The sequence below is a fragment of the Furipterus horrens genome, unplaced genomic scaffold, assembly GCF_987537825.1.
Source record: "Furipterus horrens unplaced genomic scaffold, mFurHor1.1.pri manual_scaffold_13, whole genome shotgun sequence".
Lineage (NCBI taxonomy): Eukaryota > Metazoa > Chordata > Mammalia > Chiroptera > Furipteridae > Furipterus > Furipterus horrens.
Window position 1 is genome coordinate 57,465,923 of NW_028327183.1, and position 15,249 is coordinate 57,481,171.

The following is a 15,249-nucleotide window of genomic DNA, read 5'->3' on the forward strand; positions in this document are numbered from 1 at the left end:
GCTGAGAATTTGCATTTCTTTTCTTTTTCTCTCTTTAAAAAAATATATTTTATTTATTTCCAGAGAGAGAGGGAGGGAGGGAGAAAGAGAGGGAGAGAAACATCAATCACTTGCCTCTAACACGCCCCCAACTGAGGACCGGGCCTGCAACCCAGGCCTGTGCCCTGACTGGGAATCGAACTGGCAACACTTTGGTTGGCAAGCTGTTGCTCAGTCCACTGAGCCACACCAGCCAAGGCTGCATTTCTAACAGGCTTCCAGGTGCCGCCCTGGGGACCTGACTCAGAGGCACATGTGAACAACATGGCGGGGCACAGTGATCATACCAGGGCGTGGTGTTAGGCTGAGGCCCTGCTGAACCTTGCACCCTCCCGACAGGAACTCAGCCCAGCGGGACATGGAAGCCGCACCCTCCTCCCCACCTACCTGGCTTAGGCCTGCGGCCCTTCTCAGGAGTGCCCTTTACTTATGTGTACAAAGGCACCATGTAAGCTAGAGGAATTCCGGGTCTGCAGGGGTGTGATTATGAGGGGCCTTGCAGGCCAGGGTCAAGGGTTTGCACTGGAGGGCTCTAAGCAAAAGAGTGACATGATTCTATTTAAGTTTTAAGGAGAACTGTCCGATGGATGGACAAATACAATGTGGCCCATCCATGTGATAAAATAGTATTCAGCCGTAAAAAAGACAAAAAGTTTGCCTTGGCTAGGTTGCTCAGTTGGTTGGAGCGTAACCTCACACACCAAGAGGTTACGGGTTCAATTCCCAGTCAGGGCACATGCTTAGATTTGTGCGTTCAGTCCCCAGTTGGGGCGTGTACAGGAGACAACAGAGCGATGTTTCTCTCTCCCTTACTCTCTCTCAAAATTCAATAAATATATTCTCGGGTGAGGATTAAAAAAAAGAAAAGACAGAAATCCTGACACATGCTACAACATGCACGAACCTGGAGGACGTTATACTACATGAAACGACAGCCACCAAAGGACAAATACCATGTGACTCCACTGAGAGTGTCACTGAATGAGGACCAACCTGGAGTGCGTCTGCCTCAGGCTGGGCTTAAGTGTGTGGGTTCTTGACTTCACATAGGAAAGATTTCACAACATGAGTCCGGGTGATGTTGAGAACACATTTACTAAAGCTGGGGAGTGTGAGACAAGGAAGGACTTAGGGTGGAGGTAACAGGAGAGAGGCTGGGCTACTTTGGCTTATTAGAAACGTGATAGGAAAGAAGAGAGCCGAGGCTGGGCTGCTGTTAGCTCACTGGGAAGTCAGAGAAAAGGGCGCCTTGGAGATCGGATCAGGGCTGCCCACTGCTGCCCTGGCTGCAGGTCTCGTGCGGACCCTTAGAGTTTAGAAGGAGGAAAGTAAGAAGTTCATGCCAAGGAAAAGGCATGGGAATGCTCTAGAGCAGCCATTCTCAACGTGTGGGTGCGACCCCTTTGGGGGTCGAACGACCCTTTCACAGGAGTCGCCTAAGACCATCGTAAAACACACATATAAGTACATATTGTTTTTGTGATTAATCACTGTGCTTTAGGTACGGTTGGGGGTGCCCACAACATGAGGAGCTGTATTAAAGGGTCGCGGCCTTAGGAAGTTGAGAACCACTGCTCTAGAGCCAGCCCACAACAGGTCTTTGTCTTAAGAGCTTTTTTCTCTCTTCTGTGGGCGGATGAGAATCTTGGGGGATGGACGGTTTCAGCAAAATAGTCATCAGCTCTCCAGGTGCGTTTTTTTTTTTAAGTATATTTTACTGATCATATTAACAGTAGTTCCAACCTCCAGGTGCGTTTTGAATACGCTGGTGCATCACAGCGAGCGCAGAAGGGAGTTCGGGGTCATTCTCTGGCCAGCGTCGCTGCTTTACTTCTTATCTTGGGTCTGTCTCGCTCTAGTCAAGGTTTTACTATGTGTTGCCCTGACTTCATCTGTCCTTGGGCGTATCTGGCACGAACGGCATTCGTTGTCCCCCGTCTCCCTGACCAGGGATTTCAGCTACGTATTCTCTGGTCAGGGAGGAGGGTAGACTGTTGTTGTCCCCAAGGGTCCCTTGTTAGGGAAGATATGGCCTCGGGTACGCTAGCCGGCTGTAAGCTGTCCAAGCTGTGCGGCCTTGTTTAATTGTTTCACTCTTTCCCCTTCCACTCGCCTTGGACGTTCCCTAGCTTCTCACCATCCTGCCCCACGAGGAGGTGCCGAGCATCGTCACGTTCCCGGACAGAGAGTGGAATGGTGGGCGCCAGGGGCCGGAGCAGGGAAGGGGGTCAGTGTTTGATGGGGGCAGGAGGTGGGACTCGGCCGCCGGCGAAGCCCGAGGTGCTGGCTACTCGGGCACTGCTTGCTCCCGCCGCGGCCCCACGTGGCCTTGCACCCGGTCGTCTCGCCCCCGCCGCACAGAGCGGGACGCCGGGTGTGTCCACGCCGCCTGGAAGCCGTCAGACACAGAGCTCCAGCCCCTCTCTCAGACTGGTTCCCGCTCTGAAAACCAACTGTTCTTCTTCCCGCTCCTGAGGCGGGGAAACCGAGGCAGTCGCCGTGTCCGTTGGGGCACGTCGGGGACGGGTGGCAGGTATTGCCCTCGCCCGCTTCACAGGGAGGAAACTGAGGCCTGTCTGCCTGCCAAGGACACGCAGACAGAGCCACGCCACGGCGCCGGGGACTCCGCACGGACCTGGGGCCTTTTTAGTTCCGCCGGGGGGGCGGTAGGGGGGGAGGGGGCGGTGCGAGGCGACTCGTTGTCAAGGAGACACACCCTGAACGCAATGATTGACGCAGAGCTCTGGCCCGGGCCCCTCCTCCTCCTCCTTCGTCCGCCAGCTCCTCAGGTCAGGGTCCCCATTTTCTGACCGCCTGGCAGGGTCAGGCCTCCTCTGTCTCCAAGACAACGACGCCATGGCCACTCTCTTCCTGGGCTTCACGCCCCTCCGTCTCACGTTTGCGCATGCTCGGATAACCCTGTGCGAACCAATGGGAAGCCCTGCCTGCACTCTGGGAAGTGGAGTCCAAAGCCAGGTGCGCTAGGTGAGGCCTTGTTTGCTATAGCCAATAGGCCGCAGGCAGCGCTCGGTGCATCTTGGGAAATGTAGTTCTGACTGGCGGAGCCATTCGGCGATGGGCGTGCGCTCGTCGCCAAGACGAGAGCCAATGGGAAGTCACCGTTGCCGCGGGCCTTCCTGGGAAATGTAGTGCCGGTGAGGCCCGCGGGGTTGGGGGCGGTTCGTCAGGCTGAACCGAACAGTAGGTCTCCTGGAGTGTTGTGGGGGGAGGGTGAGACAAGAGTTTGGCGCAAAGCCTGCCGGGGCATGGAGTCCCAGTGAGCTTTGCGCGCATGTGCGGGGAGGTGAGGGGTCTTGGGGGGGTCTCGCTTGGTAGAGTGAGGTGAGTGAGGTGAGAAAATGAGGGAGGGTTTGGGGGGCGGTTGGACTTTGGGGAGGGGGTGCTGGAAGTCGGCGGAGAGAGGGTGGGAGAGTTGGGGGGAGGGTGTATAAAGGAGGTCGGGGTAGGTGGGAGCGGGCCACGGAAGAGCGGGCGGGAGGGGGGAGGGGGAGGGTTGGGAGTGGGAGGGGTCGTGGGTCCCCGAGGCGGGGGGGTCGCAGGAAAGAGGAACGGAGGGAGTGCAGCTGGGGAGGGTCTAGGAAGTGGGGGGGGGTCCCCGCTGAGGTGGGCGCCGCGCCCTGCGGACGGTGTGGGAACCCCTGGGCCCGTGGGAACGGTGTGGGGGAAGGGGCTCCGGGGGGAGGGCGCGGCCCCCGCCCGGACCGGCGCAGGGTCCCCTTCGTGCGCCGTCTCCACACACTTTTCATGAGTTGCGCCCGGTTTTCTTTCTTTCTTGCCGAGCAGAGCCCCTCACCGCCACCCCGCCCCCCGCCCGCCCCTCAGCCTGGCCCCCGGGACTGAATTCATTAGTGGGGTCCTGTGCTTGCTGTTATCATCTGGGGCCGCCCGCCCCCCCGCTGGGCCCCCGTCAGCCTGCAGCCCCCCGCTTTTCTTCCCTGTTTTTACGCCTATTCTAACTCGTAGCCCGATTTTAAATGCACGGGCTTGTTTTGTTCGAAGCAGCGTTCTCCCCCCGCCCCCCAATAATTGAAGTAACTAACGGGTTGGGGACTTGCTCAGCCCAGGCGCCGGCCTCAGCACCTTCGTTTCCTTGCACCTTGAGTTTTTCCTGCGACCCTTGGGTTCGTGTGATTTGGGGCCCGGGAACGGAGGTGCGGTGTGTCAGCGGTGCCGGGGTACCTCGTCCAAGGTCAGCCCCGTGGGCGCGCGGCAGACCCGGGACCTGCTCCGGAGCTCTGAGTAAATATTTGTCCCCAGGGGCCACGGGGCACTCTCTGGAGACGTTTTTGCCTGTCCCCACTGGGGAGGTGCTGCCGGCATCTGGTGGCCAGAAGTTCAGCATTTTGCAGCCCCGGTTCCAGCGCGGCGGGCGGGGACGTGGGGTCCACAGACGGTCACGGAGCCCGCGCCCCAGTCCCCGTGCGGGGAAGGAGCCGTGCTGAGTCCCCTGTTAGAGGCCGAGGCATTAAACCCAGAGAGGGCAAGCCGTGAGCCCAAGGTCACACAGTGGGTCCCTGGCCGAGCTGGACGACGGAGCCGGGCAGCCCCGGGCCAGAGCTCATCTTTCACCCCGTCAGCTACCCCGGACTCGGCCCCCGGGCCCCCGGCTCTGGGCCAGGGGCTCACAGTGTGAACTCAGGGCCTCTTTACAGTCTTAAAAGTTATTAAAGGTCCTCAACTTTTGTTTGTGGGAGTTAAGAGTTTTGGGTGCCTATCACGTGGGAAGGAAAGACCGAGCGCATTCAGAGGACTGACAGCAACTAGCAGCCTTCATGTGCTCACATACCATTTGCAAAGCAGAGCTGCAGAGGGGCCCCCATCCCCGCCTGAGGCTCTCCCACGTCTGACGGCTGACATGAGAGCTGGGCCGTCACATCTGCTCTGCCGTCAGCCTGTGGCCGTCAGCCTCTGGGGACCCCGCCATCCGCACAGGGGAATCACAGGGAAAGAGGCACATACTGACCTCACAGTGCCCTGGGAGGGTCTCAGCACCCCCGGGGTCCCCAGACCATTCGAGGACCAGGCTTCCAAGCCGGGGTTTCTCAGCCTCAGCAGTGTTGACAGCTGGGGCCCGTTCTCTGCTGGGGGGCCGTCATGTATGCTGTAAGGTCCTCAGCAGCACCCGTGGCTCCACCCATCTGTGGCAGCCCTCCCGCGGGCAAGCACTTTGTTCTGGGGGTGGGGGGAACAGAGGCAGAGAGAGGGGCGCTGCTTACCCCAGGACACTGCTCCTCAGTGGGGATGCGGGGGTATCCACCCGCGCCCCTGCCCCTGTCCCCTCCACCACGGGAGACACGGGATCCTAGAACGACGGCTGGGCTCTCACTTGCTGGAAACCCCTCCCCGCAGGTGCTGCTGTCCCCCCGCGTTCGCAGGCCCCCATGGAGGCCCCGTCCCCGCAGCCCGTGAAGCAGGAGGCCCAGGCCGCCGAGGGCCTGGCGCTGGACTCACCATGGCACCGGTTCCGCCGCTTCCACCTGGGCGACGCGCCGGGCCCCCGCGAGGCGCTGGGCCTGCTGCGGGCGCTGTGCCGGGACTGGCTGCAGCCCGAGGTGCGGACCAAGGAGCAGATGCTGGAGCTGCTGGTGCTGGAGCAGTTCCTGAGCGCCTTCCCCGCCGACATCCAGGCCTGGGTGTGCAGCCGGCGGCCCCAGAGCGGGGAGGAGGCCCTGGCCCTGCTGGAGGAGCTCTGGGTGAGCACTGCGGGGGGGGCGGGGGAGTCCCCACACCTGCCGTGCCGGCGGCCCTCGGTGGCCGCCTCCCTGTGGTCGGAGGCAGGCCTGCCCCTCGCAGCTGTCCGTCTGCCCTCCAGGTGGCCTGGTCCTCGGCCTGTGGGAGGGACGCGCCCCACACGCACGAGCCCACGAAACGGGTCCCACAGCCCTGGCACGAAGGTGTGACGGAGAGCAGGGACGCTGTGGGTGGCAGCATCAGGCCAACAGCACAGTTCTGAGGGCACAGTCCCCAAGACCGCCCTCCCTCTGACACTCCCTGGGGGTCCCCAGGACCACCCTCGGTTTGGTACTCCCATAGAAGGACTCAGAACCCCTGTAAAGCTGCTGTGCTCATGGTGATGGTTTGTCACGTGGAAGGTCAGCCACAGGAGGAGGCGCCGGGGAAGGTCCAGGGCAGCGCAGGGCACGCAGCTTCCGACCTCCTCTTCAGGGCGTCCTGCAGAAAGCACCAGGTGTCACCCGCCAGGGTTTTGTTGGGGATCAGCTGCGAGTTCAATCTCCACTCCTTCTGGAGGCTGTGCGGATACAGCCTGGCTAGTAGCCCCCCTTAAACCCCACTGTTAGCACAGCCTTTCTGCCCCGATGTCATGCTGTGGGGTCAGGACAGGACTGGGCAGTGTCGTCCTCACTGTTCCAGAGATGAAGCTAACAAGGCTCAGAGAGGTCAAGCGACTTGCTCAAAGTCACACAGCTAGTTAAGGGGCGGTGGGAGGACTAGAACTCACTTGCCATGGGTCTAGACTCCTGCTTCTAATCCCTGAACCCCCGTGGCTGCCCTGTCCCAGTACCGTCCTGTGGACAGTGCTCAGTCTCTGCCCAGTCCAGCGTCTGTCTGTGACCCCAAACCAGAGAGCCCCTGGACGTCTGTGGGGTCCTCCAGAGAAGGCAGTGCGGAGGCTTGAATGGGCCCAGGAGTTGCCGGAGAGCCTGCTGGCGTGTGGCTCCCTGGCCTCCACACTCATAGACGTGCTGGCCGGGGAGCTGGGAGGTCTGCATGCTGCGTGCACACAGTCGGAGTGGGGACTTGGGGTGAGACCCTGAGCGACCCAGCCCCCTCTGAACTCACAGGGTGGAGGTAACTCGCTCCGGGTCCCACAAGCAGGTCTGTGGCTGGAGGCAGCCGGACACCCAGTTGGCTTCCTGCAAAACCACGCCCCCCATGTTCCATGGTCCCGTGTCTGATCCTCTTCTTCAGGACACAGTTTGACCTTCATCCATCCATCCATCTGTTCACTCACTCAGCATCTAGCGTTAGAGGCACCAGGAGCAGGAACCCTCTTTCATGGTGGCCGGGAGGTAAAACGGGGCAGCTGCGGCAGGAGACAGTCTGGCGGTTCCCCCAGAAGGTCAGACCCGGGACCACGGCAGCTCCTGGAACAATGCCATCTCGTTCAGCATCGGTGAGATGCCGTAGGAACTGAGCCCGTGGTAAAATTGGCCTCGTTATACATCGTTTTGCCTAAAGCCGCAGAATCTGTCGGTGATGCTAAGTGGGGACTCGCTGTACCAGGTGAGCCAGCCTGTCCCCTCCTGGGTGTGCACCCAAGAGGAGTGAAATCCTATGCCGACCCAGAACTTGTACACACGTGGCAAGAAGGAAGGCTGGGCAGCGTCACTCCAGAGAACCAAAAAGCGGGGCGACCCGTGTGTGCACCAGCCGGGAGCGGGCACACCAAATGTGGATGGTATGGAGTATTACTCAGCCATGAACAGGGATGAAGGATGACCTGCTGCCACACGGAGGCACATGGAAAACATTATGAGAAAAGTGAAAGCAGCCATCAGCAGGGGCCCGTGTGGCTGCACATGAAGCGCCCAGAAGCAGCCAGTCCTTAGAGATGGGGAGCAGAGGAATGGTTCCCGTCGCTGGCCGAGGGGAGTGGGGGGGTCTGCCGACGGGTTCGAGATTCATTTTGGGGATGACGGAGATCCTCTGAAAAGGACGGTGGGGATGGAGGCCCAACTCGGAATGCACTAGACACGAAATACCCTGCGTTGTGTTTTAAGTGGGCGAAATCTGTGGTATGTGAATCGTATGTCAGTAGAACTGTTATTTGTTCAAAGAGCGGCAGCAGGGACACCACAGAAGCCAGTCCCCCTCCCCACCCCGCGCTGCCCCCAGAGCCTTCTGTCCATTGGAGGAGACGGGTGGTCCAGGCGACTCCGTCGGGGAAGTCTGGCCTATTAGGGAGAAGAAACACCAATTCCACACAGGCTCTTCCCAAAAGTTGAAGAGGAGGGACCCCTTCCAGCTCGTTTTGTGGGGCCAGCATGACCTCGATCCCCAAACCAAAGAACATGACAAGAAAACCATCGGCCGACATCCTGATGGCCAAATAACGCTGAGTGAGAGAAACCGGACCCCCAGAGGGCGCTTGCTGTGTGGTTCTGTTTATAGAAAGTTCTGGAAAACGAAATCTGCTCTGTAGTGACGGGAATCATCAGTGGTCGCACCTTGGGGGCGGGAGGGAGGCAGGTCACGCCTGCGCACAGGGACTTCCGGGGCCACAGGTGTGCTCACCGCCTTGATTGATTGGTGGTTGCTTGAGTTTACACATATATCAAAACTCATTAGGTTATGTGCGTTAAACATATATGTTGTATGCCTGCTAGGCCACCGTAACCCTGTGAAAAAGCGCGCTGTGCCAGGTATCGGGCTAGGGGATGTGCCTGTATCACGGGGTATAAACCGCGTGTGTGGCAGAGACGGGGGTGAAAGGGCTGGGAAGGCGTGTTCCAGGCCAAAGCGTGGCGGTCCGAGAGCCTGGCACGCCCAGGGCGCACCGGCTGTGTACTGTGGCCGGGGGGGCGGGGCGAGGGGGGGGCGGCAGAGGTGGGACTGGGGGGTGGGGATCTGCAGCGATCACTTTGCAGAAAGGTGGTGACAAGTGACCCATCGTGCCCCGCCCGTCTATTTTTACGTCCCACACGGGGAGGCGCTGCGGTGGAAGGCGGGAGCGTCCTGCCGAGCCCTCACCAGCTGATGGGGTTGTAGGCATGGCCAGTGCTCACCCGGACACTCTAGAGTCCGAGAGCATTTGAGACCAGTTTGGTGGAAGGAAGCAGGTGGAATGCGGCTGCCTCAGGAGCCCCCCACTTCGTCGGCCCCAGAATTCTGATCTTTTTCTCCGGGACAAGGGTTTGGGGAACCATGACCGGAGTGTGAAGGAACCAAAGGTAGGCAGGTCTTCCGGGCCGGGGCCACCCTGCTCGGAGCTGCCCCCCGTGAGGGCTGGGACAAGTCCCGTCCTGAGCTCGCTTTACTGCGCCCCCCACCCCCCGAGCTAAAAGCAGCTCCTGTGCTTTCCTTCGGAATTTTGTCTTGGAGGTTGCAAAGGGCAGTGAGAGGCTAAGGCAGGGTCCCCAGCAGGCGTCCCCGTTACGCCCTGCTGTGTACCATCACCCCCGACTCAGCGGGTTAACAGTAAGCCTTCAGCATCTCCTGCAGTTTCTGTGGGTCAGGACCTTGCGGCGGGTCTGGCTCCGGGGGTGTCCGCTGGTTGCAGTTGGGGCGTCGGCTGAGGCTGGAGGAATCGAGGCGGCTCCCTCCTGCGGGCCTCCCCCGGGAGGCTGAGCGTCTTCCGCCGGGAAGCGGCCTTCCCAGAGCGGGTGGTGGGACGTGGTGTGCGTGGTCCGAGGTGCCGGCCGTCACTCCGGTTTCTCAATTCAGAATGTGGCATCTCTTTTCAGGGACCAGCGATGAGGGCCCCCCGGGAAGTGACAGAAGGCTCCGGGGCCGGCCTCCAGAAAGAGGATGGTGGGGTGCTTCCATTAGGTGAGCAGCTGACCCCTCTCCCACGTTGCTGGCTTTCTCCCCAGCCAAGGGGGGGCCCCTCCTGCCCGCCACTCATCGGTTCAGTGAGGGCCCCTCACGGAAGGGCAGCTCACCCGAGCCCAGGTGCTGGCGAAGCTGGGGTCGCCCCGAGCCATCTGGCCCTGGATCGTGGCGCCCACAGCTAGTGGCACGGAGCCGGCAGTCACGTCCCGTTGGCTCCGACTGAATCGTGCTCGTCCCAATCAGCGCCCTGTCCCGAGTGCGCAGGCCTGTGTGCACACCCGCCTGTGAGCTGGGGCAGGGGCCAGCTCTGTCCAGACCGCACACGTGAGGCTGAGGAAGGGAGATCGGGTTGAACCTCGTCCGAGGAGGGGGACAGACTGGGTGTGCACCGCAGGCCCAACGATGGTTCTGGTGGTCGGCGCGGAGCCGAGTGCCGGGAGCCCGGCTGCAGTGTGTCAGGTGGGAGAGGGCTTCGGCCACAGCAGGGCAGCCTGAGGGTCATCTCAAGGTCGAATGTGGAGGCAGCAGGATGGAGGCCACAAGGAGGGAGGGACTGGGGAGGATGGGGTCACGGGGAGGATGGGGGACCGGGCAGGTGGTTCTTGGGAGTCCAGAGTCTCGGGAAGACCACCAGGACATCATCAGAAAAGTGAAGATGGAGGGCCCACAACGCACCTGGATGCTGTGGGCCAGGGGGAGGGGGCAGCGAGGGTGGGAATGCCGGGCCCTTCCTGCAGGGGAGCGGGGGTGCTGTGGCGGCCCCCGGGAAGGCCCTCTGAGCTCAGTGCCTCCCCCATCCCATGTGTCCGAGGCAATAGTGTGGGCCTGCGGCTATGGGACATGTGAGGACAAAGTGAGATGCTCTAGGCACTTAGGGGGACAGGGGACGTTAGTGATAGTGAGCTTGCTCCTGCCTGTCCTGGTGGGAAAAAACAAAGGTCGCTTCTCTCTCTGGGGCTCCACGGAGCAGTTCCAACACCTGGAGAAAGGAAATGCGTGGGTCATGTGTCCGCCCACTCATCCACTCTCCCATTTGGCCCATGGGAAGGTGGGTAATGGGCGGGCGATGGATGGATGGAGGATGGATGATGGGCAGGATAGGCAATCAGATGCTGGCCCACCCCTTGTACATCACTCACCCGCCCATCATCCATCACCCACCTGCCCATCATCCATCACCCGACACTTACTCCCCATTTTCTCCTCCGTCCATCCGCCCTCTGACTGGCCGTCTGTCCATCGGTTCTCCCACCGTCTCTTCTGTGTTCTGTGCCGCGTTCGGCCTTCACCCATCCCCCCGCCATGCACCCATCCGCACGCCTGTGTGGTCAGCTCTTGCTCTGCACCAAGTGTTGTTGCTTGGGTCACAGGGATGAATGAGAAGCGCCCCCGCTCCATGCACCTTGACGCTGAGCACCCCCTCCCCGACCTCCCATCCCCTCTTCCCACCTTAGCCAGCGCTGCCCTACCTACCCATGAACCTGCCTCAGCCCCGGCTCACCCCAGCCGGGCGCTGCCCCCCCTGCTTTGTGCGGGGCGCCCGCCCTGACTGCGCCTTTGTCCTTGTGCGGCAGGAGACGCGGCCCCAGCGGCTGAGGAGCCGGCCACGGGGGACGCCCAGGCCACGCGCCCCTACAAGCAGGAACCAGGCAGCCCCCCGCTGGACCCGCCGGCCCTGCCCGCGCCCGGCCTGCCCGCCTTCCTGGCCGCTGCGGGCACCGCGTCCTGCCCCGAGTGCGGCAAGGCGCCCCTGAAGCCGGCGCACCTCCTGCGCCACCGGCAGAGCCACTCGAGCGAGAAGCCGCACGCCTGCCCCGAGTGCGGCAAGGCCTTCCGGCGCAAGGAGCACCTGCGGCGCCACCGCGGCACGCACCCCGGCGGCCCCGGGCCGGCCCTGCGCCCGCTGCCCGCCCGCGAGAAGCCGCACGCCTGCTGCGAGTGCGGCAAGACCTTCTACTGGCGCGAGCACCTGGTGCGCCACCGCAAGACGCACTCGGGCGCGCGGCCGTTCGCCTGCTGGGAGTGCGGCAAGGGCTTCGGGCGGCGCGAGCACGTGCTGCGCCACCAGCGCATCCACGGCCGCGCGGCCCGCGCCACGGGCGCCCCCGACGCGCCGGGGCCCGAGGGTGGGGGCCCCTTCCCGCCCTGGCCCCTGGGGTAGCCGCCCGCCTCCCGGACCCGGTGCCCTCCTGCCCGCTCGCCTTCCTCGGTTGAACCTCAGCCATCCTATGGTGCCCTCGCGTTCTCCGCTCCTTCCCAGCTTTTCCTGTCCTAGACATCGCTTCCCGGCCCAGGTCTCCCCTCCGCCCACCCCTCCCGACCGCCCGCCCCGCCCCACCCCACCCTGGGAAAGGTGCTTGCACGTTGTACCCTCCTCTCCCGCCCGCTGTACCCGGGAGGGCAGCAAGGTGGGCCAGGAGCCACAAGGAGCACAGGGCAGGAGCAGCAGGCGGGCCCCTGGGCGGGGAGGGGGCTGAAGGCAGGGGCGTGGAGACCCCCCAGCACAGACTTGGAGGGGTGTCTGGCCGCGGGCTGCATGGTTTGTTCCTCTCTCGACCTGGGAAAGCAGGAGATGGACAGGCGCCTATGCTGGGAAGCCCGTGGGAGGTGACGATTCACCAGCACTGCCGAGTAATAAAGTCACTGATGGGGTGTGCAGCCTGGAGTCCCAGCTTCTGTTGTGGGCCGGCTCTCCGGGGCTGTCTGTGGGGAGCGGCACTCTGGAACCCCCAACTCGGAGAGGCCCTGGGAGCCTGGGCCCAGCCCTAGGCTGGAGGGGACCCCATGAGAGGTGACGGAAGGTGAATTCTCACCCACTTCTGCGCACTGGGAGATGCTCCTGCACACCCCTCATCGGTCCCGCCTGGGGCCCCTGGAGCAATCACCCCATGTCCTTCTCACAGAGGCAGGGACAGGGGCTGAAGAAGGAACCTAGCTCAATGTCAAGCCTGCTCTGCCAGTCTCAGCCCCACGGCTTCCTGGCTGCATAATCTTAGGTCACACTCCTCCCTGAGCCTCAGTTTACACGTCTGTAACTAACAGTAATAGTGCCCACATCCCTTGCTAAGAGTGTTGATTGCAGTCAGTATGTGATACATTTACACAGTGGAACACTACGCAGCCCCGAAAAAGAAGGGACTCTTCCCTTTTGTGACAGCATGAATGGGACTGGGGGAGAGTTATGCTAGGAGAAATAAGACAGTCGGGGAAAGACAAATGCTCTGTCATCTCACTTGTATGTGGAGTCTAGTGAACAAAATAGAACCAGAAGCATGGGCGCTTGGGACAGACTGACAGCTGGGGGGGGGGAGGGCAGGTAGGACTAGATGAAAGAAGGTGAAGGGATGAGCCAGAGAACCTACCTGCATGACCCACAGACACAGCCAATGGGGCAGTGACGGACACAGGGAGGGCGCGGGGGGGGGGGCTGGGCGAGAGCGGGCAGGGGGCGGGGCATGGAGACGTCTGTAATAGCATCAAAAATTAAAATAATAAAAAGTAGTAACGGTGGGGTGATGGGGTGAAGAGGGCATTTTAGTGCAGTCAGGGAAGGGCTCTGAGGAGGGGCCTGGGCCATACGGGGAGGGACCCAGGGTCAGGGGCCAGCTAGGACCAAGGCCGCAGGGAGCGCAGCCGGGCCGGGAGGGGCGGGGAAGGAGATGAGTCATGAATGTGAGAGAGTAGCTTTATTTTTGGCATGTTGGGAAGGCATTGGGAGGTTTCAGGCACACGTTACATCATCCCATTTATACTTGAAAAGCAGTGTTTGGGCTGCCGAGTTGGGAATGGGGTGCGGGGGTGGGGTGTAGGATGTAGGTGAGCGTGAGTCAGTTCAGGGAAGAGACCAGCCACTTCCTCCCTCATGTGTGACCTTGGAGCTAGCCATGGTGCCCGGTCCCTATAATCGTGCAAATAGGGAGCGGACCGTTGTCGGGAAGCATGATTGCATGATGGTTAAGCAAACAGCTTCCAGCGCTCAGGTGCTTGGGTTTCAATCTGGTTATTGACTTGCTGTGCAATCTTGGGAAAGTGACTTAACCTCTCTGAGCCTCTGTCATTGGTCAGAGGCACACGTCCTGAGCACATCACTAGGCATGCAGTAAGAACTGATGATGACTACTAACAGGATTGTGACCTTTGACAGAGGCCCCTTTCCACAATGGGTCCTTTCCCTGTCAGCTTTATATGCAGGTTCCTCCATCTGTAGTTGTCCTCACAACAACTCGGTGAGGATAATTATTTATTATTATTATTATTTATTATTATTATTATTTTAGATTTTATTTATTTTTAGAGAGATGAGAAGGGAGGGAGAAAGAAACATCAGTGTATGAGAGAGACATCTGGGGACCTGGTCCGCAACCCAGGCATGTGCTGTGATCAGGAATCGAACCAGCAACTCTTTGGTTTGCAGGCTGGCACTCAATCCACTGAACTACGCCAGCCAGGGCAAGATATTATATAGTTTTTAAATAATCTGACTCATTTCCTCCTTCACTACATCAGAGCAGCAGAGCACGAGGCAGACGGGACATGAGGCAGAAGCGGGAGGACAACAGCAGCCCAGGGTCTCAGAGCTGCAGGGACACCAGTGAGGGCTGAGTGCCAGGGCCGTGAGTCTGCTAAACACCACAGCACATACCCCCTCCCATCACAAAACCCAAGGACAAGTTCTGCGTTTGTCTTTTAATCTTAGGCACTGGAGGGTTTCTAGGATAGAGAATCCAAGGAAAATGTATTAGAGCCTCAGGGTGGCAATAGGGACAGGTGAGGTCTGCGGTGAATTGGAAAGAACAAGCCGTGTGAAGAGCCCTAGCTAGTGGCTGCCATTTGGGGCCTTGGGTCCAGTATTTACAGAACCCTCCGCTCCCCCCCGCCCCACCCCCCAGACCTGTGGTGGGAACCTAAAAATCCAGGTCTCCATGTGAAATGTCTGAACTCTACATGCTGGTGACTCAGTTTGCAATTGAGTGGGTGATGGGCAGGAAAGGGAGGAGGGTCTTCATCCTAACACAGAACCCCCACCCAAACAATGGCATCCCCGTGTTCTTTAGAGAACTCATTTAACCCCTTTGTTGTGGCCTAGGATGAGGAGGCCCTGGCCTGAGGCTCAGTTGGAGCGTCATCCCATATACCAAAAGTGTGTGGGACCCCTTTCAGGTTTTATTGTGTGTACATGAGGGGAACTCTTTGGTAAGGTTCACAAGATGAACATGGGTCTGCATTTTTTAATCTGAGGAGGTTTCTGTGAACCCCACATTGCTGGGCCACACGGAACGTGGTGTGAGTCTTTAGAAGCTGCCTAGCTCCACAGGGGAACGTTCGAAGACAGACACGTGTCTGCTTAGAAAGGAGCCCCCTCTTCTATTGTTACAACCGACAGTCCCTCCGAGGCCCAGCCTCCCCTGAACCGTCACGGGGACCCTGGCTGTGAATGAAGAAAACACAGCCTGCCAAGGTCATGCAAGGTCTTGCTCCATCCCTGAGGCTGAGGTTGCGGCCACGCCTGTGGCACAGACGTGATGACATGGCTGATTCATGGGCCGGTGTCATCACAGGTGGGAGCATGTTGGCCGATGGCAACAGCAGTGAGGGGGACGCAAGCATGTCTTCACCTTCAAAAAGCAAGTGGGCACCCAGCTGGGAAACATTTGTAAAAGACCGGAGGAGATGTGG

At 60.3% G+C, this 15,249-nt stretch overlaps 1 protein-coding gene across 4 annotated transcripts; it reads left to right on the forward strand.

The window, feature by feature from the left end:
- The first annotated feature begins 3,181 nt into the window (after nucleotides 1-3,181).
- Nucleotides 3,182-12,231, forward strand: ZNF444 (zinc finger protein 444). Of its 4 annotated transcripts, none has more exons than XM_090261285.1 (4): nucleotides 3,182-3,240; nucleotides 5,410-5,753; nucleotides 9,486-9,570; nucleotides 11,148-12,231. In XM_090261285.1, exons 2-4 carry the CDS (start codon nucleotides 5,442-5,444, stop codon nucleotides 11,732-11,734), a joined length of 984 nt encoding a protein of 327 aa, XP_090117411.1. In that variant the 5' UTR covers nucleotides 3,182-3,240; nucleotides 5,410-5,441; the 3' UTR covers nucleotides 11,735-12,231. The 4 variants fall into 4 exon arrangements, with proteins under 4 accessions (XP_090117411.1, XP_090117410.1, XP_090117408.1 ...); XM_090261284.1 differs by lacking the exon at nucleotides 3,182-3,240 and adding an exon at nucleotides 3,256-3,390; XM_090261282.1 differs by lacking the exon at nucleotides 3,182-3,240 and adding an exon at nucleotides 3,256-3,381.
- The last annotated feature ends 3,018 nt before the right edge of the window (nucleotides 12,232-15,249 follow it).